Source organism: Archocentrus centrarchus, chromosome 11 (genome assembly GCF_007364275.1).
Source record: "Archocentrus centrarchus isolate MPI-CPG fArcCen1 chromosome 11, fArcCen1, whole genome shotgun sequence".
NCBI classification, from domain to species: Eukaryota; Metazoa; Chordata; class Actinopteri; order Cichliformes; family Cichlidae; genus Archocentrus; species Archocentrus centrarchus.
This window is the reverse complement of record NC_044356.1, coordinates 18,936,551-18,960,761: the sequence shown is the minus strand read 5'-3', so window position 1 is coordinate 18,960,761 and position 24,211 is coordinate 18,936,551. Positions and strand designations below refer to the sequence as shown.

Genomic DNA, 24,211 nt, shown 5'->3' with positions numbered 1-24,211 from the left:
GTGGGTCATACCAAATATTAACTTTTAAGCTTGTTACACCTGTGCAAACTCTGTTTTGCCTTATATGCTGTATTTTCATGTATGTTTGCACATTTCAATAGATCACTGCACCCATTTCCCATTTTCCTAGTAAAATAAATGAGGGCTGGTTCAAGACTTTTGAACATCACTGTACATCTTATTTCTCTCTCTCTTCCTTTGAGTTTTGGACCACTGATTTGGCCTTTTTGTGAGTTTTTCTCTATTTGTTGTTTTTGTTCATTTGTTCATGTGTTTTTTTGTTTATTTGTGCACGTGGGTGTCAGAGAACTGACGCTACTGTTCAGTCACCTCCAGAGACAGCGTAACACCAAGAAGGTTCTCCACAACTCCTACCACAACGCTGCTGTCTGGGCTGCGCCTACGCTCCCCCTACCTGTCGGGGGGACAGGTACGCAACAGCCTCACAGTACATCCTGGCAGGGGGGCAAAAGTCTACCTACAGTCCTACCGCTGTGGCGATTAAGACACACTAAAGAGGTGTACAGACGCAAAGACTTGCTGCTTCCAGAGCTTGCCGCATGAATATGTTTTATCTAACAGTTTCTTCTCTAATGTGATCTGAGACCACTGTGTTGCAGGCCCTCTTGCTTCTCTGCATCTTTGTCTGCTTTAGCGCATACTCCTGCCATTTCCACCACCTCATGCTGTTCACTCACACCAGTTTCCTCTTCCTGTCTTCATCTTCTTCCCTATTATTTCCATCGTATCTTTTCCATGCCATCCATCCTCCATCTGTTCTCAGGAAGGCAGAAGTTCCATGCAGGTTTGTTCTCCAAGTCATGAGATGTGCTTGTTGAGTAAAAGGACATTTGTAGCTGGGATAGATTCATTTGCAAAAACTAGAACCAAAGTAATGAAGGGCTGTTTATCTCATTTGTAAATAGTGGAATTTTGCATGCGGTAGATGAGAGAGAAACACAGAGATCTTTGAATATTACAAGTTTTGCTGATAGGATTGTCTTGTTTTGAGGAGCTGCTGTCCCACCGTGATGTTTAATAGACTGTCTTGATGAATATACTCAGGTGAAACATTACTTACTGCCTTGGCATGACCCTTGCCCACCAGCTGATCCAGTCTACTACCTCCTACTTCTAACTGAGTGTGTCTCAGTAATCCAAACTTGCCTTTCAGTAATACGTTTTCCAGTTTAAGGTAAGGGAAGAGGCTATTTGGACTATTGAGATGTTACACCTCACCCCCTCCACTTCAACCTTTCTCTCTCTCTCTTTCTCTTCCCGTTTCTTGCTTTTGCTGCGTTTTATCCTCACGGGTACACCGTGTACCCAGGTTGTGTCCCAGAACTTCTCCACCACACCCCACGTCTTCCACTCCTTCTCCCCCCCTCACCTCCTCTCTCCCTCTGCCTTGTGTGTCTCCCCAGTCAACTCCTTTCTAAAAAGCGAGGTCTCTTCCGGATACACGCTGGCCGCAAGCAGAGGTATCCACGGCAACAAGCCTGTGCACGGGGCACGCTGAACGTCACAAATATAATACCCATTCTCCTTTAATAGCACATCCTCCTCACCTTGGCCTGACACACTCAAAAAATTGTGGCAGTGCAGTGACTCACTAAATGTGTTGTTTATGGAAAAAAAGATCACAGGTTTTTAAGAAGATTCAATTAAATTAAGTAACACAATTTTAATTGTTTTAAAACAGTCAACAAACTACTATTTAAAACCTTAAACCGGCACTACATTCTGGTCCACAAATGCTTTGCGTGAATACTTTACTAGAAAGACATGTTGTGCTCTGTTTTCACTATGAGGACTTTCTCCAAGTTCGTCTTCATTTTAAGTGGTGGAGAATGTAGAGCTGAGTTTTTGTTGCTTTTGCTTGAAAGTCATGATAAAACCACGTGTTAAATCATGGCAGAAGTCCCTGTTGATTTACAGCTCTGACAAGGTAAACCAATATATTTTGAGGATATCAAATATCCCTCAAAAATTAGTGCTTTGCTAAGTGAAAGTCTGATAAATGCCATGCTCTGGAGTTGCTTCCTGTTTTTATTTCACTTCTTTGGCCCATTTTTTTAGTCTCTCCTTGGAGAAACTGCTTAATGATTAGCATGCTTTCCATTTCTTGCTCATATTATAATAGTTGTACATGACGTGTTTTTTTTAGTGCTCAAACTTTTGCTTGCATGCAGTAGTCTTTCAAACTTGTGGAAAGATTCAGTAAAGTTCATGATCCTCATGGATCCAAGTCATTTTTCATCCTTTCGCACAGCATGCAAGTCCTTTCACTCTACCTCCCCATTTCCTCCAGTCTAACCAAAAGCATTTCATATTGCTTGTATGAAATGCAGTTTCTACCAACATTCCTAAGCGATTTAAATTTTAATTTAAATGGCCAGCTTCTTGTAACACACGCAAAACAAAGAGTATATCAATCATAAAAATTCTTGAGTGAACGACTTGGCTGAAATTGCTCTGTGTGCATGATGTTTGCGTTGCCTTATGGATCCGTGATGGTAACATGTGAGTGGCTATAGAGTTGGTTGGACTACAAGTGCATGCTATAACAGCAGCGTTGGGAGTCAGTCACCCTCGAGAATGGCTGCCAAATAGCTTTTCTACTGTAAAGCAATGGCCTCACGTGTTGGGGCTGACTTGGTGGTGAGTGGTATAGAGTACCTAATGCGACACCGTTTATATGGCTGCACTTTGAAGCCAATATTTGATGCTTATACACTCTGGTTGAAACAGATTAAGGGAGCTTTTCTGATGGTAGGTGAGTATTTTTTTCCGCCACCCCAGCACTACTGCAAGTCTTGAATCGGGTTTCAAGGTTTTGATTTTGCTGATTCATGTGCAGCGATAGGCCACATTAGATGCACAAATCCTCAGGGCAGAATGAGTTTTAGCAATACAGAGTGGTGCATTGGGACACTGCCTGCATGATCAGTCAGCTGGTCTGTCCTTCATTGAGACAAAATTAAATGTCTGTCTGTGTCCCTGTTTTGTCTGTTTGTGTATGTGATGCCGTTTAGAAGACAGGGGCCACATTTTTTGGTGTTAGTTCACGATTACTAACGGACTCCTTTCTAACAAGCTCAGGCTGCCCTTCTCCTGCTTCTCTAAGCTCGCAGGATAACACGGTGTAGTTTCCATAAAGTCAAAGGCATGGATATTGCGATCATACAAAAAGTGCAGTTTATCCAAATGAATACTGTGCCTGCATATGTTTAACTCTTTCTACTTCACTGTCAGCGGTAAAATAGGATTCCGGGATCGGATCGAGATGAATAATTCCCGTTCATCCCAAACTATTCGGAACAAGCCTTCACCGCTGCCTCCTGGCTCCGGTGTCCGCCGCTCTCCTAGCCAGGAGAACGTCCCTGAGGCCACAGCCCAGGGAAGGTCCAAAAGAGCTGGAGCTTCAATGACACCGCACACGCTTCCGCAGCCTCCCTGCGCCTCAAAAACCGCGTCCACCTGTTGACGGTGAGCAGCCCACACGCAGCTTTCTGTTCTCTTTGCATTTTAATGTCTCTGACTATCTCACCTCTGCTTGGGCCCAGTGGAGGGACTCGGGGAGGGATAGTGTGGAAGACAAGCCATACTGTGATGTAACCATGGAGGAGGTGATCCAGCAGTGAAGACACTTATACGAGCTGTCAGGTGAGACCTGCCATCAACTGTGTACTTCTTGTAACTCTAATGGAATTTTAATTTATGTTTTTGTCAAATAAACATTTGGTGGTCATTCCTTAATGCTTTAATGGAAAACAAAGGGCTTTTTTTTATTGCATTCTGTACTGATCATTAAAAACTTAAAACTAGCTCATCTGTGTTTTGTAGCAGCAGCTTTAACAGAGCAGTTTTTTGGATAATATGTCGTCTGATCCGAGTATTTCCTTTACACTTCAATCATCTCCACCCTGAGCCACCACAGTGAAGTATAAAATTGTCTTTGCTCATCTCATATTATACTTCTAATCTTTTGTAATTAGTGACTTAATTTCAATGAAAAATCTAAAATATGCCAAAATAATAATTTAATTACTGAAACCATACTGACAGTGAGGCTTAAATGCAGTCTTTGGTAACACTCATGGTTGATTTTGTTGTCCCTATCAGTAGGCCAAGCCAGTTTTTAGTGACACTCATGACACTTTGAGCAGTTGATATTAGACTTCAAAATCTTTCTATATAATAATAGAAAATACTATAAGTGAGTCATCTACAGTCATATGAAAAAGAATATTATTAAAAGAAAATCACTGGTCCTTAGCTGGACATAAAATGAGGTAAATACAACTCAGATGAACAACAGCACATGACATATTACACTTTTAGTATTTATTTAGCAAAACAACCTAAATGCCATAAGGCATCCTTACTGCTTCCAGTAGCAGCCAGGTGCTGCTAATCAATGAACTTGATCAGATAATAATGATTGATCATTAGCAATGTGACCTTCTATAAAGCAGAGGTTTTGGCAGTTTGCTTGTTTGCAGATTAACAAGATTGTTCATTCAAGACAGTTGCCAGTCTTCACAGGAAAGAGAAAGTCCCCCCATGCTCAGGCTGTGCAATACTCAGAGGAACTGCAAAAACCTAAAGAGCTACATCTCAGACCCTACAGGCCTCAGTTAACATGTTAACTGTTAAAGTTCATGACAGTACAGTTAGAAAAAGACTGAACAAGTATGGCTTGTTTGGAAAGCTTTCCAGGAGAAAGCCTTTTCTCTCTAAAAAAAAAACATGGCAGCACAGCTCATTTTTGCAAAGTTACATCTGAACAAACCACAAGAGTTCTGGATCAATGTCCTTTGGACAGACGAGACCAACACGGATGATCGGCCCTAATGCACAGTGCCACATTTGACTTAAACCAAACACAGCATATCAGCACAAACCCCTCATGTAAACTGTCAATAATGGTGGTGGAGGGGTGATGATTTGGGCTTGTTTTGCAGCCACAGGATCTGGGCAGCTTGCAGTCACTGAGTCAACCGTGAACTCCTCTGTATACCAAAACATCTAGATTCAAATGTGAAGCCATCTGTTTGACAACCTACAGCTTGGCTAAAATTGGTCCTGAAACAGGACAATAATCACCAGCAAAAAATCTACAACAGGATGGCTGAAAAAGAAAGAATCAAGGTGTTGCAATGGCCCAGTCCAGACCCCTGAATGAAAGCTGTGGTTGGACCTGAAGAGAGTTGTGTAGAAACTAATGCCTCCAAGTCTCAATGAACTGAAGCAATGTTGCAAAGAAGAGCGGGTGAGAACTCCTCCACAATGATATGAGAGACTGATAAAGTCATACAGAAAACATTGCTGCCAAAGGTAGTTCTATACACACTGCTTCTGCATTTTTGTTTAGCATTTGTTCAGGAAATAATGACACATGTGTCATGTTTTGGTGTTAAATACATGGCTGTATTGGAATCATTTTAGAACCTGTTAAATATAAAATAACTTTTCTGTTTGAATTTGTTAAGCCTTGGATTTGAAAGTGGTTGTACTTTTTCACATGGCTGTAGATGCTGTATAAAATCATGACTTTCAGGTACAAGTTGTAGCTGCTGTCCCTCTTATTATGGATTGGATAAGATCACTATGGTCAGATGAACAATCTGTGTATGAACATTCACACAAGGGGTGCCTCCCATGGTACACAGCCTTCATTAATAGGTGAACATGCCTCTTCCTCCATTTAAGCGCTGTGCAGATTCAGCTGACTGAGTAGAAATGTCCTCTTAGGAGAGGTAACTGAGCCGTCCTGCAGGCAGGGTTAGTTCCCTCCATGTCACCTTGTGGCTCAGCAGGCCCAGCTCATTCATGTGTGAGGTGGCGTGATAAGAAAACCTATTAGAGAGGGCGCACATACACATACACCTATAAGAGCATCCAGATCACAGAGCATCACAGCACAGCGTACTGATGCAGCTGATGATGTTGTATCGTTTTAAAACAATGACCACAATGATAAAATTATTTTAGACCTGTGGTGATATTGGATGTTAACTCCCATCATCGTGTGATCTCTTCCTGTTACTAAAGCACTACAAGCAAAGTGTACAGGCCAGGCCCAATCTCCTCCAATCTCTCTCACACACACACAAACAGACACACACACTCATTCTCACATAATAATACGACACTTTCCCTGACTGTAGGCAGAAAACCTACTATTGCTAGCAAACATCTGGTGTTGGGGTCTGGCTTGTCTCCTGTTTGGGGGGGGGGGGCTGATGAAGAGCGCATTATAATGACTCTATTTCTGGTCCCTGATGTCAGCACTGTACCCTCAGAGCATTTCTCTTTCTCTAGCGTGACACCGCCTGTGTGGTTCCATACATACTTTGAAAAAGTGGCCATATGCACAAAAAAGTGTATATTGCAACATTAGGGATTGTGAAATTAGCTGTCATTCAATAATAACATGTTTTAGAAAGATCTCAGGCCTATAATGTAAGGCAAGTTCAGCATATCCAGAATATCTTCACTTAGACTGAGGAGTCATGTGAAGGTGTTAGGTAAGTGAACTCGGATACCCCAGTCTAGCTACAAAAGCTCTTAACAGTTTACAGCGGAGCAGCAGCTGATAAATAAAGTCCATTTAAAGCCAGGAAGGAAAAAATGCAGAGTGTCAGTCCAGTAAACTTAGTATCACAGTGTATGTAATACATGGCATGTAACTCAATATTACCTTATTGTTTCATCTACATAAGCAAATAACCACAAATAGAATACAATCTAGGTAAGCAGATATCAGATGTAGTAATACAAGGCTAAAGCCTTGTATACTACATATACAAGGCTTATGCCTTTGTTATATTCAGCTTATAGAATAGTATAGTATAATAATAGTAATAGTTAGTTACTAAAATTGGTTCCTGCCAATGCCAAAACGTTCTAAAGTTGTTTTCTAAAAATAAATCTCTATTTCTTTTTGATGTTCATCAAGTAAAACCACTCGTTCTATCACCCTCTTACTACTTCCAGGAATGTTGATGCTATTTTCCAGAGAAACTGATTCATGTAGGTGGGGACTTGTTTATGTTGATCTGTTGTCTTGAACATAACCTACTCTGGAGTAGATAAGGTGTCCACAAGTTACCATGGTGATGCACCTTCATAACTTTGAGGTAATGTAAATAAGAAAAAAAATATCTGTCAATATTTTCTGAAGTTGAAAGCATATTATTATCAGATAGTCCAACAGTAAGATGCAGACATGTAACAAGGGAATAGACAAAGGATGCACCCATCCTGTCAGTCCGGTCCTGACTCAAAAACCTGGATCGGATATCAGCGGGAATGTGCCAGTCTGAAACCAGTCCATTCAATTCAGTTCTGTGTGCTTTTTGCTTTTTATTTATTACACTTATGATAACGTAACACGTTTTTTTGATGACCTTGATGACGGCCCCAGGCCGAAATGCGTCAGTCAAGTTGTTCTTCATCCACAACAGTTGCTGGAGCTTCAATCTCTTTAGACTGTTGCTCTTGTGAGCAATGCCAGAAATTTCCTTGGTTTTACTGTAACTTCTTGTCAGCCTGGCATGACTGTAAATAGCAACAGCAGTTTCAGTGACTCTCAGTATGAGCTGAAATGAGACTTGTGCAAATAATTAGAAAAGTAAAAGGTGTAATGCATGCATAACTGCACAAATACCATCCATCCATCCATCCATCCATGCACCTCCATCCATCCATTATATTTAGTTGAAATTGAAAAAGCTACATGGTTGCATCCATTATATAGATGAGCACTTAATCACAAGGTCAGCAGGACAGCTCTTAATTTTTCTAAGTTTATCTGCAGACTTTACAGCTGACCACTTATTAATGAGAGCCGTTTGAACATGGTGCTGTGTTAACACTTAGGACTGAAGGTTTCTTCCCATTGGATGCACAGCAGATAGATGTTTACCGTTGCACGCATGATGTATTATAGTTTGATAGTGGTAATACCACTGATAGGCTATTATAATGATCTTTCCTCTGGTTTTCACTTGACTCAGCAGATAGCTCTGACCTCAGCTGCGTGGTGCTGCAGACAATAGAAGTGAGGATGTTCCTATATATAGTGCAGGTGCATAAACAGCAGGTGCTTCACTGTGTTAACACACACATGTGTGCAGCGTCTGCCCAAGGTTTGTGATTGATGTCAGTGAAACAACCGCATTTTGCAGCAGGTCTTATTGCTGATGTTTCACTTTAGATGCGTGTTGTTAATCAGCATCCAGCTGAGTGAATGTATGCGAGAAGGGAGAAGGAAGGAGAGTGTGGGAAACTGAGGCCTGAATAGCTTCCTGTGCTCCCTCCACTGTACACTCCTCAAACAAATCCAATAATGTACAGTACTGTGCAAAAATCTTGAGCCACCCCTCATTTATTCATATTTTCTAGGAAAATGGGAAATGGATGCGGTGATTTATTGAAACATATGCAAACATGCATGGAAATACAGTATAGGGGCAAAAACAGAGTTGGTACAAGTTTGAAAATACTGGTATGACCACCTTTATTCTTCAACACAGCCTCAACTCTCTTAGCCAGCTTTCTTGGAATTTCTTTAAGTAGTCTTCAGGAATAGTTCTCCAGGCTTATTGAAGGACATTCAAAGCTTTTCTTTGGATGGTGGCTGCCTTTGTTTGGATGATCCCACACTGTTTCAATAATGTTGTGGTCTGGGCCGACTTGACTTTCAGATAATGTCCATCTGTTGCTGACAGGTTTTAGGCCTCACACTTTTCCTATGTCCTCCTCTCATCCAGTCTCCTCAAAATCTTTAAGTTGTTACAACTTGGCAGACCATGCCAAGTTATAACAGTTAATGTCAGCTAATACACTGCCTGGCCAAAAAAAAAGAAAAAGTCGCCACCAAAAAAAAAAAAAAAGGTCAAACACTAATATTTTGTTGGACCACCTTAGCTTTGATTTGCTGTGGCATTGTTTCGATAAGCTTCTGCAGTGTCACAAGATTTATTTCCATCCAGTGTTGCATTCATTTTTCACCAAGATCTTGCAGTGATGATGGCAGATTCTCACCACTGCGCAAAGCCTTCTCCAACACATCCCAAGATTCTCAATGGGGTTGAGGTCTGGACTCTGTGGTGGCCAATCCATGTGTGAAAATGATGTCTCATGCTCCCAGAACCACTCTTTCACAATTTGAGCTCGAGGATCCTGGTATTGTCATCTTTTTTCTTCCCTTTGCTATCAGGGAAGAAAAAAATCCATTGATGGAATAAACTGGTCATTCAGTATATTCAGGTAGTCAGCTGACCTCATTCTCTGAGTACATAATGTTGCTGAACCTAGACTTGACCAACTGCAGCAACCCCAGATCATAATCCAGGTGGTGACTTTTTTTTTGGCCAGGCAGTGTATCTCTTTGGGAATCACCTTGTTGGTGGTGTCATCGTTGGCATTTTTTGTAGATTCAACTAAAGTAATGGGAACAAATGTGTGTTTTTGTGACCATCTGCTAGTAACAAATTGCCTAAGATACAGTTTAAAATTGGTTTGTTACTAAGTTATCTCTTATATTTAGACACAACACTGGTTCATCCCTTACGTTAGGTGTCTTTTTATCCTTGAATGGTTCATAGGCCAATGTTAAGTGGCTTAACAGACAAAAAAAAAAAAACAGCACTGAAAATGAGAAATGAAATTAGCGTAAAAACAGCCAATGTCTAAAAAAAAATCTTTACCCTGGAGAACTATAGCTCCTTAAAACAAAATATAAAGAAATGAAGGATGCCTCAAGACTTTTGCTCACTAGTGTACAAGTTGTGCATAATCCCACTCTTAGATAAAGTGGCTGTTTTATTGGGAAAAAAAAAAAGTATGGACATGGCCACTATTTATAACCATTTAATCTTGAATCATCAGATTTTGTGGGGTTTCAGCGGAAATATTTTTAAACTTATCAGGCACATACTCTGTTTTGGTCCATAAGCATACCTACCCACATACAGTAGGTTGTAGGTTTTGTTCATTTGGCAGGCAGGTAGTCATATCTAAGGATCAGACCTGCGGTGGCTCACCCTACTTGGCCCACCTAGAATTTGTGTCAGCACAACAGTCATTTTTAATTCCCAGATAAAACCTTGTCATTTGAGACTATCAGAGATCCAGCTTTGCTGACTTGCAAAAAATATTTGCATTGGCTAAGCAATCATTTTAGGGCACAGTTGACACTTCTGTCCCCCCAGTCATCACTGTGTTTTTACATCTCAGCTTCCGAGAAGTAGGGAATTACGGCAGCTTTCAGTGAGCAGTGCCAGCTGTAGTGTAGCACTGCCACTGACAGGAAGTTAAATAGAGAGAGAAGGGAGCCCTACTCTTTCCTGACTGTGTATTATGAAAGCCATATCAGTGGCCAGGAAGGAGAGTCAGCATTTTGAAGAAACCCTTGGAGGATCCCAATCTAAACCCACCCCCTCCCATCCTGCCTCAACCTTTTCTTTTACCCACACCTGAGACCCACCCTGGCAAAAAAATCTGCACTTACATGCAAAATAAGAAAAGATCGCCTGTAAAAAAAAAAATACCCCCAAACGCAGAAGTCATCAAGAAACAGAGTGCTGCGTGAGGAAGAGGAGTGCGCTGACGGCTGTTACAGCACCAGCTGCAGACCTCCACTCCTCCTCCTCGTGCTTCTCTTCTCCTTTGCTTGCACCTTCTCACTTTCTTTCCAGAACGGTCACTATACAACATGCGGCCGCTGGAAATGCAAGAACTGCAGAACTCAACAAAGGTTGCAGTGGTTATTACAGAAAATGACCCCTCTCATGAGTTCAGATTTCAGCCACGTGTGCAGTTGTGTTGGTGTGTAAATCAGAGAGCATGCAGGTATATTCATGTATGCATCTGTGGCATTACATTATGGTGTTTGTGCACGCAGTTACTTATGCATGTGTATTTTTACCAAAACAGCTGAGGATTTCTGATTTTCAGCTTATTGCAGTGGACTTAGTCATCTGGGTTAGAGAGATAGGATTCTCTTACAAAAAAAGTAAATAAAATAAAAATCCCATCTTCTGCCCCTCTTCTGCTTCTTTTCTTTTCTTTGCCTCACTCTCTGAAAACTCTCCTGACATGACGTGAAGCACAATCTATCACAAGCTTGAATGCGTATCTCTTCTGTCTTGCTTACATTTGGTGTCTCAGTCCTTTAGCGGAGCCAGCATATCTAAGCCGACTAAGTGATAAGAAGGAAATTGAATGACCCACCCAACACAGAGAGCCAGGCGCACACTCGCTCCCATTCTCAAACTTTCCTCTGCTCCCTTCCTGTTATCTCTTGCACTCGCTCTGCTCCTTCCAGTGAAATGTCCAACCAGAAAAGCTCTGGCAGTGGATGTCATCAGTGATGTGTTCACTGGGTACAGTACTGCTGGGTCAACATTCCTTGGTGTGTGACTCTCCCACACTGGGATGTGGGTGGTGATGATGAGCAGCATCCACTGTGAGCTGGAACAGCTGTGGTCCACCAGGGGCTCCAATGTGCCTGTCATACTGGCAAGAGGAAAAAAGAGGGTAGAGGCGTGTGCGCGTGTGTTACCCGTTCTACCCGAGGAAAAGCTGAAACAGCAAATGCTGATAAGAAAATGTCTCTGGGAGATGTTCTCATCATCACAATATATCCACATGGTTTAGCAGGTTTTGCGACCGCTCTCTTTATGGGGCTGTTTGTGAATGATAAGGTCATGCTCACTTTAATTAATCTTGTTATTTTCAAGGTGGGCGGCATCATGTCATCTACCCCCCGTTTGTGTGAATGTGTGGTTTGAAGCCCTTTAAAGGTGGAAAGAGGAGCATTAACAATGAGTTTTGTGTGTGTTGTGTGTGTAGGATTTTAAAGTTCCTTGTGGCCAAAAGGAAGTTTAAGGAGACGCTACGCCCGTACGATGTGAAGGATGTCATAGAGCAGTATTCAGCTGGACACTTGGATATGCTGGGCCGCATCAAGAGCCTGCAGACAAGGTAGCTTTTTTTAAAATCTACATTTTTGCATGTCTGTTTTATAGGAAGATGTTTTTGTGAATCTCCCCTGAAGCACCCTTTAAAGCTCGACAAACATGTTATCTCTTGTTTGTTTAACACTTCTAAAAGCCGGCAAAGAATTCTATGGAATAAAAGGAATCGGAGTATCGATCAAAAATCTGTAGTTCTTAACCTTTTGTGTTAGTCTTAAGATAAGTATCATATCACATGACCATCCAGCTGGTCTGGGTTTGAATCCACCTTGGCCCGGGCCTCTCTTTGTGGAGTTTGCATGTTCTCCCTGTGTCTGTGTGGGCTTCCTCCCACAGTCCATGCAGTTACTGGGGTTAGGTTAATTGGTCACTCTAAATTGCCCATAGGTGTGAGTGTGAATGGTTGTCTGTCTCTCTGTGTTGGCCCTGTGACAGGCTGGTGACCTGTTCAGGGTGTACCCTGCCTCTCGCCCTATGTCAGCTGGGATAGGCTCCAGCTCCCCCATGACCCTGAACAGGGTAAGCAGAAGAGGATGGATGGATGGTGTTGTTTTGCTGCTTAGAAAAATAGGTGATATTGCATTCAATACGTCACAGCTAAGTATATAATTGTGTGAAAAAGACAGCATACCATCTTTCAATTCAATGCTTTTACATATCAGGACATAATAAAAGTCATTTGTTCCGTAGCAGGTTCTAAAATTATTTGAATACAATCTCAGATGAATTACAACACATGACATTTTACACCAAGTCATTATTTATTTAACAACATTAAGCCAAAATACAGAAGCAGTGTGTGACACACTAAGTACACCCCATAATTCAGTAGCTTTTAGAACCACCTTTAGCAGAAATAACTTGAAGTAATAATTTTTTATGTATGGCTTTATCAGTCTCTCACATCTTTGCTGAGGAATTTTGTCCCACTCTTCTTTACAGCGTAGCTTCAGCTTCATTTGACTCTAGAGTACTTTGGTATACGGAGGAGTTTATGGTCGACTCAATGACAGTGACCAGTTCCTAGGGCTGCATAACACGGATATGATATGCTGCATGTGGATTTTGACAAACATCCTGATATAGATAGATAGATCCTGATATGTAGAGTTTGCAGTGGTTGTACCTTCTTCTCAGTTGTGAAACTACTCATCTCCTTCCATTTCCATCCCAACAATCATGGTTAGTTAAAAAAAAATATATATTTCTTTTTGTATAAAAGGGTGGACCAGATAATTGGACGAGGATCTGTTCAGTCAGATAAGAAGACACGTCCTGAAAAGGGAGAGAAGACGCCGCCAGAACTGGACTCATTGGATGAGCTAAGCATGATGGGCCGTGTAGTCAAGGTGGAGAAACAGGTAATGGAGTTTATGATGAAAGGAGCTGTTTCAGCGTGTTTTCTTTCTGTTTTGTAGCTCTTGTGCACTGTTAGGAAATGATGAAGCATAGTTTAGCTTAGCTTACACAAACAGAAAAATGCTTTTACTCTGTTTTATCTCATTAGAAGGACTGATGAATCTGAGTGCCACAGAAGCTTGACACATTCCGGTCTGTGTGTGTGTTCATTCAGGTTCAGTCCATAGAAAACAAGCTGGACCTCCTGCTCAATTTTTACTCCCAGTGCCTGAAGAAAGGCTCATCCCACTTTACCTTGTCCTCCCTCCTGGACCCCGACCTGACTTCTGACTACCACAGCCCCACGGACCAAAGAGACCTCTTCCCCTCTGCTAACACACTCAACATCTCTCAGTCTGAGAGTGGCAACTTGGAATGACAGTGAGCTGACTGAACAAAGACACAAACCCTTTACAGTATGTCTTCCTGAGGCCGAGTCCTCGCTCAACCTAAATGTCTCCTCTTCACTTTGTTTCATTTCAGTCTTTAGTGATTTCTCCCACTCCATCTAAAATCTGCATCCTCACCCCCCTCTTTTTTTCCCCCCCTCGACTGAACATTTCCAGCCCGAGGCCACCAGATGGCTCCAACTGACAGGGAGCCTCAGCCAAAGCTGCTCACCGCACACGCCTCTGAGCCCACTACTGTACATGAGGATGGAAATGAAGAAAGGACATGCGAATAAGTAATACTTGACTACTGAACCACTCACTTCATGCTATACATACATCAATGCCTACTTTAAAACTTTAACTGTAGATAATCAGACTGTTCACTGAAGTTTTTTACAATTTTAGAGGAATCCTTTGTCCACACCATCATTTGTCTGTGGCTTTCTGACTCACAAATAGCCCTACAAGTACCACGGATTTGTCCAATACTTTGCCAGAGGCGTCACAGTTCTTGAGACTGTGATGAATGTGATGAGTAGCAGTAAAGAAGCCATCAACACTAAGACAAGGTGCTCCTGTGGAGGGGGGCATTCTCAGACTTGTCTGACAGCCACTACACTTCTGTGGTCTCACCTGAACAAGGGGGTTTTAAATATGTAAATCCTGCTTTAATAGCTCTGAAAACAGAGCTTGGAGAATGCGTCGGACTGGTGTGCATACAGTACATTGTTGTTTGGTTCTGATTCCCTCTCTTAGAAGTTTGGCCTCCAACAAGCCCACATGCAAAAAACACACCATGTTCCCTGTTTGATTCAAATAAGGAATGCTCCTACATGTTTAGGATTTAATAGAGCCAAAATGTTCTTTAACAGGCTTTCAGATGCCACTTATCTCAGTAACCTGAGTTTATATTTTAACCCGCCCTTTAAAACTCATTGTCTTGCAGCCCACATTCCTGACATGCACGCTCCTCAAATCAGCCCTATAGATAAATCTTCAATGAGAACTTTTAGACACGGATGTGCCACTTCCTGTGTAGCTTCTCGTCACTCACCCTTAGCCTCAGGTCAGCTGCTTCAGGCAGTCTGCTGCGCTTGCTCTTTCTTTGAGATCAGATGTCACGTGCACTCGTAAGAGATGCAAGAACGTTTTTGGCCACTTTGGTGCAGGTTTTAAACAGTGAATATCCTGTAAGCCATCCAGGTCAAATGCATGAATTTCATTATCCAGATGAATGCTCGTGTGTTAGCAAATGGTTGCAGCCTTACAGCTTCAGTGTGCAGCCGGTGAACTTTGTTCTCTTTTGTCTTTTCTGGTTTCTTTCTTCTTGACATTTTGCACACTAAATGCCCTTTGCTGATGGACAAAACTGGAGAGTGCACAAACGCACACACACACACACACGTATATTATCAGTGAAAGTGAGTCCTTTTTACTTAAATACTTTGGCACTTGATGAATCTTTTGTTTAGATTTTTTTTTTATTGTAATTGTGTTCATGCACTTGATTTCATGTAACCTATAAGAGAGGATTTTTTTTTTTTATTTTGGTTGTGAATGTAGGATTTAAGTTAATATATTTAATTAAGGTAGATATGATTGTTAAATTTTATTTTAAGCATTTTATTTTCAAGTTAAATCATGTTCACATACAACTTGCAGAGGTCATATCTGTATATAATTATTACCAGCTCTGACTAAGAAAACATCCACCATACTGTATTTGGCCAGTAAAAACATGTTTTCTGTCCCTGTAAATCATTCATTCATTCGGTCCGGTCACGCCAGTTGACTCAGGTGCTCCACTTTAGACTTCTAAACAGTGAATGTACTTCCTCGCACGGTCTTTTTCGCTCTGTTTATGGTCTGTTCCTCTCGCTATCATGAGAAATAAGATGGCACTTTGAGCTTGCAGTTTGCATTCATTTCATGGAGAGATGCTTGGTAGCTTTATTACATGGCCTAGACTATAGCAGAGGTGCCTGTTTATTAGAGGCATTATTAAACTGAACAGTGCTGCCGTCACTTTATTGTCACCTGGAATGTTGAGCTTCCTGAAAATGTATGTTAGATTTCTGTATTGCATGTTGTTTGTTTCGTGGTTGCCCCAGTATTAGAAGACAAACTTTAAGGATGTAAAACCTAGAGTTAAGACAGGAAAGGAAATTACCCGTGCCTTCTATGCCCTCCTTCTATCTTAAGCCTGCTTTGAAGAGACATGTGTAACAGAAATCACGTGAGGATAGTCATGCTATGTTACTGCAAAACATCAAAATTGTTCTAAAGACTTTTTGACTCTTATAAACGTTGGTATATTTGGGAATTTTACTGTATGTTCAGCATATCATTGTACCTACAGGTCCTTACTGCATTGACACTCTTTCTGTATTAGATGTGGAGGCATGGACATTTTGTGTCATCACAGGAAGCTCTTCTGTCATGTCTCCTCTCATAAGCATGTCACATAGATCAGAATGGCTTCCACACAACTACCTCTGAGGCCACTAGGGGGCGCAAGTCTAGAAACCTGAGTATGAGAAACTTTAACTGACTGAATGCTATGCATGTCTCAATCTGCACGTTCTCTTTTTTCGCTTCTTCTTCGTGGCACCCATCTCTCACCGACTTGCTGCCATTCGACATTCCAGCTCATCGCTCTGTAGCTGCTCTCTTATGTGTTTGTTGTTAAAGTGAAACTCTAACTGATCAAGCAATAAGCAAAAATGAACAAAGTCTTCCCACTCTAATTGATGTGGCTACTGGTTGAATGAAACATGGCACTGATTTATTTTCTAATCAAATGCACACCTTGATTTAATCTTTTAAGGAGATGCAAAAAAACAAAAGAAAAAAAGAAAAAAGTGTATCTGCTGAGGATGAAATTGGATCACTTGACTAATTATTTATTTGTTTCAATAAAGCTCTTTGGACTGTTTGCTGTGTTCAGTCTCTTTTATCTGGTAATAACAAAATTAGTCAGGAAAAAACTTGAATTGAAAAAAGGGAAATACAAAAACACTTTATTCTGTTTCAAGCTAAAATGGTGCTCAAAAGGGGCTCAAGGTCAGCCAAAGAACATGGAAAATGAGAAGGTGCTATGCTGGCAGCTGTTTGACTCTCACCTCTGAATATTGGACAGAATGCGAGATTGAAACTGGAGCCCTCGCTATTAGTTTTAGCTTCTTTACTGCAGGCACGGCTTAGTTGGCATTATGTATGCATGTGGATGCACTGATCCCACAACGGTAGATCAAAAACACACAACTCCTTTGTATAATGGCCACACGCCATCTGGTAAGGAGTATTAATTTAGCCTTCCAGGAAGAGGTACATGACAACCCCAACATGGAATACCTCAGTGGAAATTAAATAGAGCTTAGAACTAGTAAATAATAAATCCTATGTTACAATAAATAACTACATTTGTTCAAGACTTTCTAACACAAACCTGTTTCAAGGAGAATATTGGACCCAAAATCCTGAATTTATTTAAAGTTTGGTGTTCAGTTCTTATTTCCAAACATTCAGCTGGAGTCAAAGAGATGTTTTTAATTATTTATATGAGACAAGATTAAAACATTTTGTGTATTTTACACTCAAATCCAGGGAACTGGTCTTCAACTGCTTTTCTAATAGGATGAAAACTGAGAAATTACCATGGCCTGTAGAGAAAAGTTGGGAGTAGCCACCATGATGTCATCCAATGATTTGTGGACTCCTGTATTGTGCATTTTGACTGTCACCATCTTGCTGTCTGAGACTTGTCAATCACACTGTATCCATGGCCTAAAGTTATATTATCCATTTCCTTTAATAGGACCTCAATTTACAAAAGGGACACCATCCTGTATTCAATAAGGATTAAAACGAGAGCTTGAGACCTGAACGTCATCAGGGAAGAGTTTAGTGAGGTCATAAATGAAATGAGCAGTAGGGTTTGTTTGCTCACTGGCTTTGATACAACGGCCCCCTCCTGGCCAAGAGAAAGAATGCAGGGTCAAGGCACTTTTGCGTTTCCATCACCTTTCAGACCCACAGTATACATCCATCTTTTACATACAGGCTGTGATGCAAGTGTGAGCTGCAGGAAATCTGCAGGTTTTCCATTTCCAGTTCTTTGCTGTCACACCGTAAACTCTCCCACACCGTAGAAGTGACAGAACAAAGTTACGTGTCGTTTGTAGGGGTCGACAATCAAATAGGCAAATGTCTGCTCCTCCTCTCGTGTCCCGGGGTAACATCGGCCAGACTTGTCCTACAAAGCATTAAATTATGATGTGGTTAGTGCAAGAGGAAACAACACATATGGGTCTGATCTGTCTTAATATCCTAATTCTTAACTGGATGCAGCTTCTCTAACAAACACAAGAACACACTATTAGTTACACTTGTTCAACTACTCAGTAACAGAAAGTCCTGATCAGCCAATCACATGGCAGAAACTCAATACATTTCGGCATATAGATATGGTCAAGGCAACCTGCAGAAGTTCAAACTGAGCATCAGAATGACGAAGGAATGTGATTTAAGTGACTTTGAATGTGGCATGGAGCGGCCAGCTCTCATTTTCTGCTGCAACATTCAGATGGTAGGGTCAGAATTTGGCATAAAATCATTAAAGTATGAATCCATCCTGCCTTATATCAACAGTTCAGGCTGCTGCTGGTGGTGGTGTAATGGTGTGGGGCATATTTTCTTGGCACACTTTTGGGCCCCTTAATACCTACTGAACATCACCTAAATACCACAGTCTGTTGCTGACCATGTCCAGCACTTTATGTTCACGTTACTCAAATTTCACCAGATCTCAATCCAGTAGAGCAACTTTGGGATGTGGTGGAACCGCAGAGTCACGTCATGGATGTGTGAATCTGCAGCAAATGTGTGATGCTATCATGCCAATGTGGTAGAAAAAAAAAAAAATCTGAGGAACTTTTCCAGTATCTTGTTGAATCTGTGCCAAAAGCAAAAAGGTGTCCAACCTGGTATTAACAAGGTGTACCTAATAAAGTGGCTGTATTTTTTTATGGTTAGACAGTGTCATCAAAGAGAGCATCTTGAAAATTGTACTGGCATTAAAGATTTCTTTAAATATTATGGTGTCAAACTTTCTGTGTTACAAAACTTTCCATCAAATACTCATTAACTTCAGTATAGCTGTAAGTGACTATAAGTCTATAAAATGTCAATATGTGCACGTTTATGTTGTATATTTATCCTCCCCTCCAACACTTGCTTTTCTTAAATGACTCTAGCTTCTTATTCACACAAGTGGCACAAACAGACACTGAACCAGTGACTTACAAATACACAAATTTTGATGACGGTGGAGACCACACTGATCTTTTTTGTTTCTGGGTCCTTCTGCACGCTACAAAATAAACACATCAGTATCTCATCATTAGGTCATGAATGATTTGTGCATATAATGTGTAATGTGTGTAAACTCGGACAAATTAAATATGGAGGCAGATTCACCTGATCAGATCTTTGTATACTTGCTTTGTGGTGCTGATGTAAGGATCAATGGCGTCTTCGTACTGACAGAGCTCTCCCCCAAGACACAAGTGCTTGAAGAGCCTAAACAGGAACTCTCCCCGCTCCTCCCTCCCGACCACATAGTAGCGCTCAGAGTCCTCGTCCTGCAACATCTGGAAGGACTGCAGAGGTCATGAACTGACTCGAGCTAAAATGTATATGTAGAGAGAAAGAGAGTGAGAGACAGAGTGGCTGCCAGACAAGGGATGAGGGAGTTACCTGTCTGAGTTCATCATAGTCAGGGTAGACATCATGAAAGCATTTAACTACATGTCCAGTGGGCCTCAAGATGCCGCAAGAGTAAATTGGATCAAACAGCTCCATGGAGACCTTAGTGCAAGGCACGGGCTCCACACTGACAGACACCACTGGCTTGTCTGCAACGCGCGCACACACACACACACACACACACACACACACACACACACACACACACACTTTAAAAAAAGATCTAAAGAGATCCGACTGCAAAAATTGGAGCAGATGAGATCAATTTCCTAATATCAGTGATGAAAGGCACATGACATACCAAGAGGCACCCAGACTCCAGCTTCCATCTTTCTCAGACTGGACACCACCTCGGGGTCTTTGAAGAAACACTGAGCACACAAGGAGGGGGTAATGGGGGGGTTGTAATGTGACCAAACACATCACATTTCGTCTAAACTCACAGTGACCTTTTCAACCGATCAAAACACATCACTCACAATGGGCTTGATAAGGCATAATTATTAGTTTTCTTTTTTGCTCAATAACATAAAGAGACGTACCAGTGCAAATTTTCCACTGTTGTAAGAGGAGAAGCTGTGGTCAAAACTGTACGACTGAGCGGAAATCCTCCCGAGCATGGACCTTAAGGTAACACACACAACCATCAGAGATCCTCCAACAATGAAAATTATTTGAGTTATTATTTGAGGTTTGCTTCGTCACCATTTCATTAACCGCGCCAAGGTGTCTTTGTCCTGTAGGAAAGTAAACGTCTTAGTGTGAAGAGGAATAAAAGAAAAAGTCTGCTCAAACGCGTCCTCTTCTCTTGCCATGTTTACTCCTTCCTTTAATTGGTCGTTAATGGAGACGCGAGGACTCGCTCCTCTTCGTGAACACAGGCCAATCAGCGACAGGTGTGCTCACGATTAGCCAATGGGGTTCTGGTTCTGGTTTGTTCCGGTTGAGCGAAAGGAGGACCAGAGAGGTGAGGTTTGTGTCGTTCACTTGTTGCTTTGGTAACGGGCTCCGGTGACGTCCCAGCTTGGACCGGAAGTATCTTTTTCAAACGGGTATTGGGTCAGCCACAGAGAGACAGCCAAATACTGCGGCTTACTGGCAATATAAATAAAATAAAATCATGAAGCGTCCGTTATATACCAGCTTATGGTTGTTTCGGCAAGTTTATCATCTTGTGAAATACAGTCAAAAACATATTTATGCCCAAAATGCTGACTTTAAATAATTTGATTACATATAAAATGTCCATGTAATTTAAGTACAATGGAAAACAATAAGGTTAACTGGTGATTCTAAATTGCCCATAGGTGTGAGTGTGAATGGTTGTCTGTCTGTCTGCGTTGGCCCTGCGACAGGCTGGTGACCTGTACAGAGTGTACCCTGCCTCTCGCTCTGTGTCAGCTGTGATAGGCTCCAGTCCCCCCAAGACCCTGAACAGGATAAGCGGAAGACAATGGATGGATGGATTGTTATACATATATGCTCTAAATTATATATTCATATAATAATGAATATATTTAAAAAAAAATGCAACAAAAATCTGAATGCGCAAAAACAAACAAAACAGCACACAAACAAACAACAAATATACATATATATATATATGGACATAAAAACTTACATAAAAACTGTAAAAGCATTAAACATTATTATTTAAAAACTGGTATTAGTGGAAATGCTAATGTGTAAACCATAATTTGAAGGATTCATAAATAAAAATAAAAAACCATTTATATTACAACCAAAACCTGTGTGAACTTCATCACCAGGACCAACTTCACATCATCAACACAGACTCATAAAAAATTGCATTATTTACTGGTTGATAACCCCAGTTTTGCCATTTATTTGTGGCTGACTCGATATTTTTTCCTCCACTGTCTTAGCCTGTTTCTGTGTATAACACATTACTTAAAGCTCTCGTTTATCAACTCTTGATTTTCTCCTGTCAGCCACACGAGGGCGACATTATCCGGCTGCAGAAACACGATCACAGCTCCATGCATGTTGTTGTGTTCCTGAACTTCATTCATGCTCCCACTTAAGTGCTCATGTGTTACCATCTCTACGATGATCTTATATAGGCTCTTGGACTTGTTTTCCCCCGTTTATTTTATAGAAGGGGGAAAACAAGTCCAAGAGCAACTTCTGTTTCTAAATTTAGTAATCAACTGTTGGATTATCAAATTTAGAAACAGAAGTTGAGAAAACAATTTCAATTTAAAGCCAGTTACTTTGGTCACACCGGTGACAGTGAAATGAATGTACCAGCGTGGGCATGAAGTCCTGCTGTAGATAGTTTAATGGCATCTGCTGATGAAGACCTTGTGATGCAGTCCAAAGAGTAAGCAGACTTTGCTTTCATGGCATTTGCCAAAAATGTAACTTCCTGTTTTGTTTTAACTAATTCTTCTTGCCATTATTCTTCTTACTGGGCTTAATGTCTTCAGTTCCTCTCTTTTTCTCTCTCTTCATACTCATGTAATTCCAAAAACTAACCTTTAAAAATGTTCCTTGTAAATTTCACAATCTGGCAGGAACACCTGGGGCACTACAAAGACGCAGCGCCATTTAACATCGACCCTGCGTGCCATTTTTTGGACGTCACATCAGTCTTCTGGAGAAAAAAAAAAGGTTTCTAGGAAAGTCTTAGCAAGAACCCTACAAACATCTTCCTGGCATGAATACCTATTTCATTATTAACATTCCCAGCATTCCAGGATGTGTGATCCTTTTAGTCCACATTCCAGTGCAGGACACCCTATTCCACTAAGAGAGGATACGGGGACACCCTTCCTGGAGTCAGGAGTCTTTAATGCTGTTGTGTCTTTGTTTTTTATTTGCTCTGGTCTCACGAAGCTCTTGCATGGAGAAGCATACAGGCAGCTACAGATAGCACAAGCCTGACTGATGAATGTGAGAAAGGAAATGAGTAAAATCAGATCATTGTAAAGAAAACACTTCAGTAGATCTTAGATCTTAACATGCTTTTCAAAATATTCCTTCAATTATGATATTTTAAATTAGTTTTGTTTCAGGACAGTGTGGTTAAAAACGAGTCCTGCCCCAGTTTTTTGTTTAAATAAACTGTATAGTCTTTGATGCAAGATTGACAGCACTATTAAACCTTATTAGCCATACAGGTTTAGTATTATGCTGTCCTTGAAATCATGATGATAAATGGAGCATTAAACATCCATTAAACCAAACCATAGTTAAATATCATGCTCTCACAATGAAAACAGACAGCTGGGGATAATTCAATGTGTCTAGACAGTGACAAGCTTAGAGCGCAAGGTGCAGGACGGGACCAAAATGGGGCCTAAATTATATCCCAAAGAATGGATTGGAGGAGACAGAAAATTATGCCAAATTGCTGTTTTGACACCGTACAGTTAGGGAATGACATGACATAACTGATTCAGGTTACTAAAATAAAAGAATTATTCTCATTTTCTGCTGATTGCTCCGTGGTAATTATGCTTGAGTCCTGCTCATTAGATCTATCGGGATCAAAAACACTGCAGCCTGGCAGGTGAGAAGATGTAAGAGTTGAGAAATGTCGGGAGGTGAGTTCAGGCTTTCCACACATATTCAGATATGAAGATAATGAAGGTCTTTCCAAATGCTCTATAATAATTTCTTTCTGTCTAATGAAGAGGCCTCACTGAGGTTTCTCTCTAAAAATGTGGATATGGTAAGGCTCTTCAGCTAATCTGAAGGCCACATTATGCTTTTATGTCTCTAGTGATGACTCTGCAGAAAGCTGGTGACCTTTGTTTACTATGCGCATCAACATCTGCTGACCCCGCTCTGTGCTTTTACGTGGCCTACCACTTTGTGGTTGAGTTGCTGTCATTCCCAATCACTTCCATTTTGTTATAATACCACTAACATTTGACTGTGGAATATTTAGTAGTGAGGAAATTTCACTACTGGACTTGTTGCACAGGTGGCATCCTATCACAGTACCACGCTGGAATTCACTGAGCTCCTAGGGCAACTCATTCTTTCACAAGTGTTTGTAGAGGCAGTCTGCATGCCTAGGTGCTTGGTTTTATATACTTGTGGCCATGAAAGGGATTGGAACACCTGAATTCAATGATTTGGATGGGTGAGTGAATACCTTTGGCAATATAGTGTAGATAGATGGGACATTGGCTGCTTTTTCACTTTAAGTCCAGTCTTTGTTCTTGTACAATTTGACAGACACAAAATAGTATTTCTGCACCAGTGAGGTGATTCCTAAGGAGCTATTACCCAAAAACTTGCCCCCCCCCCAAAAAAAACCAACCAACCAAACAAACAAACAAACAAACAAACAAACAAAAAAACTGATAACAATTGGAGGACAAAAGAAAAAACTATAACAGGTGAACACTATCTGAAACAGTGAGTGTCTGCTGCCATCTGTAAAATATGGTGGGGGCTCTGTCATAGTTTGGGGTTGCATTTCAGCCAGTGGTGTTGAAGACCTTGTCAAAACTGATGGAATTATGAATGCAGAAATGTACCATCAGATTTTGATCCACCATGCAATACCATCTGGAAAGTGTTTGATTGGCAGCAGCCTCATTTTTCAGCATGACAATGATCCCAAACACACTGCCAATGCAGTAAAAGCATACCTGGATTTAAAAAAAACAAAACATAGTGGAACACTAT

The 24,211-nt window shown here is 41.1% G+C and overlaps 2 protein-coding genes across 3 annotated transcripts in view; one reads left to right on the top strand and one right to left on the bottom strand.

The window, feature by feature from the left end:
* Positions 1-16,709, top strand: part of kcnq4 (potassium voltage-gated channel subfamily Q member 4) — a 68,739-nt gene extending 52,030 nt beyond the window's left edge. The window contains 10 exon segments of the mRNA XM_030740945.1: positions 306-378; positions 380-426; positions 3,253-3,392; positions 3,395-3,432; positions 3,435-3,493; positions 3,572-3,630; positions 3,633-3,666; positions 11,866-11,997; positions 13,213-13,351; positions 13,564-16,709. Of these exon segments, the coding sequence (XP_030596805.1) occupies positions 306-378; positions 380-426; positions 3,253-3,392; positions 3,395-3,432; positions 3,435-3,493; positions 3,572-3,630; positions 3,633-3,666; positions 11,866-11,997; positions 13,213-13,351; positions 13,564-13,767 (925 nt within the window). The 3' untranslated portion in view covers positions 13,768-16,709.
* Positions 16,710-16,883: 174 nt separating this feature from the next.
* On the bottom strand, positions 16,884-20,521 carry cfap300 (cilia and flagella associated protein 300). Of its 2 annotated transcripts, none has more exons than XM_030741523.1 (7): positions 20,252-20,430; positions 20,089-20,170; positions 19,848-19,917; positions 19,538-19,695; positions 19,259-19,431; positions 19,085-19,151; positions 16,884-18,035 (listed from the first exon to the last, which is right to left on the bottom strand). In XM_030741523.1, exons 1-7 carry the CDS (start codon positions 20,359-20,361, stop codon positions 17,904-17,906), a joined length of 792 nt encoding a protein of 263 aa, XP_030597383.1. In that variant the 5' UTR covers positions 20,362-20,430; the 3' UTR covers positions 16,884-17,903. The 2 variants fall into 2 exon arrangements, with proteins under 2 accessions (XP_030597383.1, XP_030597382.1); XM_030741522.1 differs by having other exon boundaries at positions 16,886-18,035; positions 19,283-19,431; positions 20,252-20,521.
* Between the last annotated feature and the right edge of the window lie 3,690 nt (positions 20,522-24,211).

What these genes read in the sequence shown, in the direction of transcription:
- cfap300 (XM_030741523.1), bottom strand. Translation starts at nt 20,361, where the DNA reads ATGGCAAGAGAAGAGGACGCGTTTGAGCAGACTTTTTCTTTTATTCCT. An exon ending in TTGGCGCGGTTAATGAAATG is followed by an intron (nt 20,171 to 20,251) that starts GTGACGAAGCAA and finishes TGTTACCTTAAG; the next exon opens with GTCCATGCTCGGGAGGATTT. An exon ending in TGGAGTCTGGGTGCCTCTTG is followed by an intron (nt 19,696 to 19,847) that starts GTATGTCATGTG and finishes CGCGCGTTGCAG; the next exon opens with ACAAGCCAGTGGTGTCTGTC.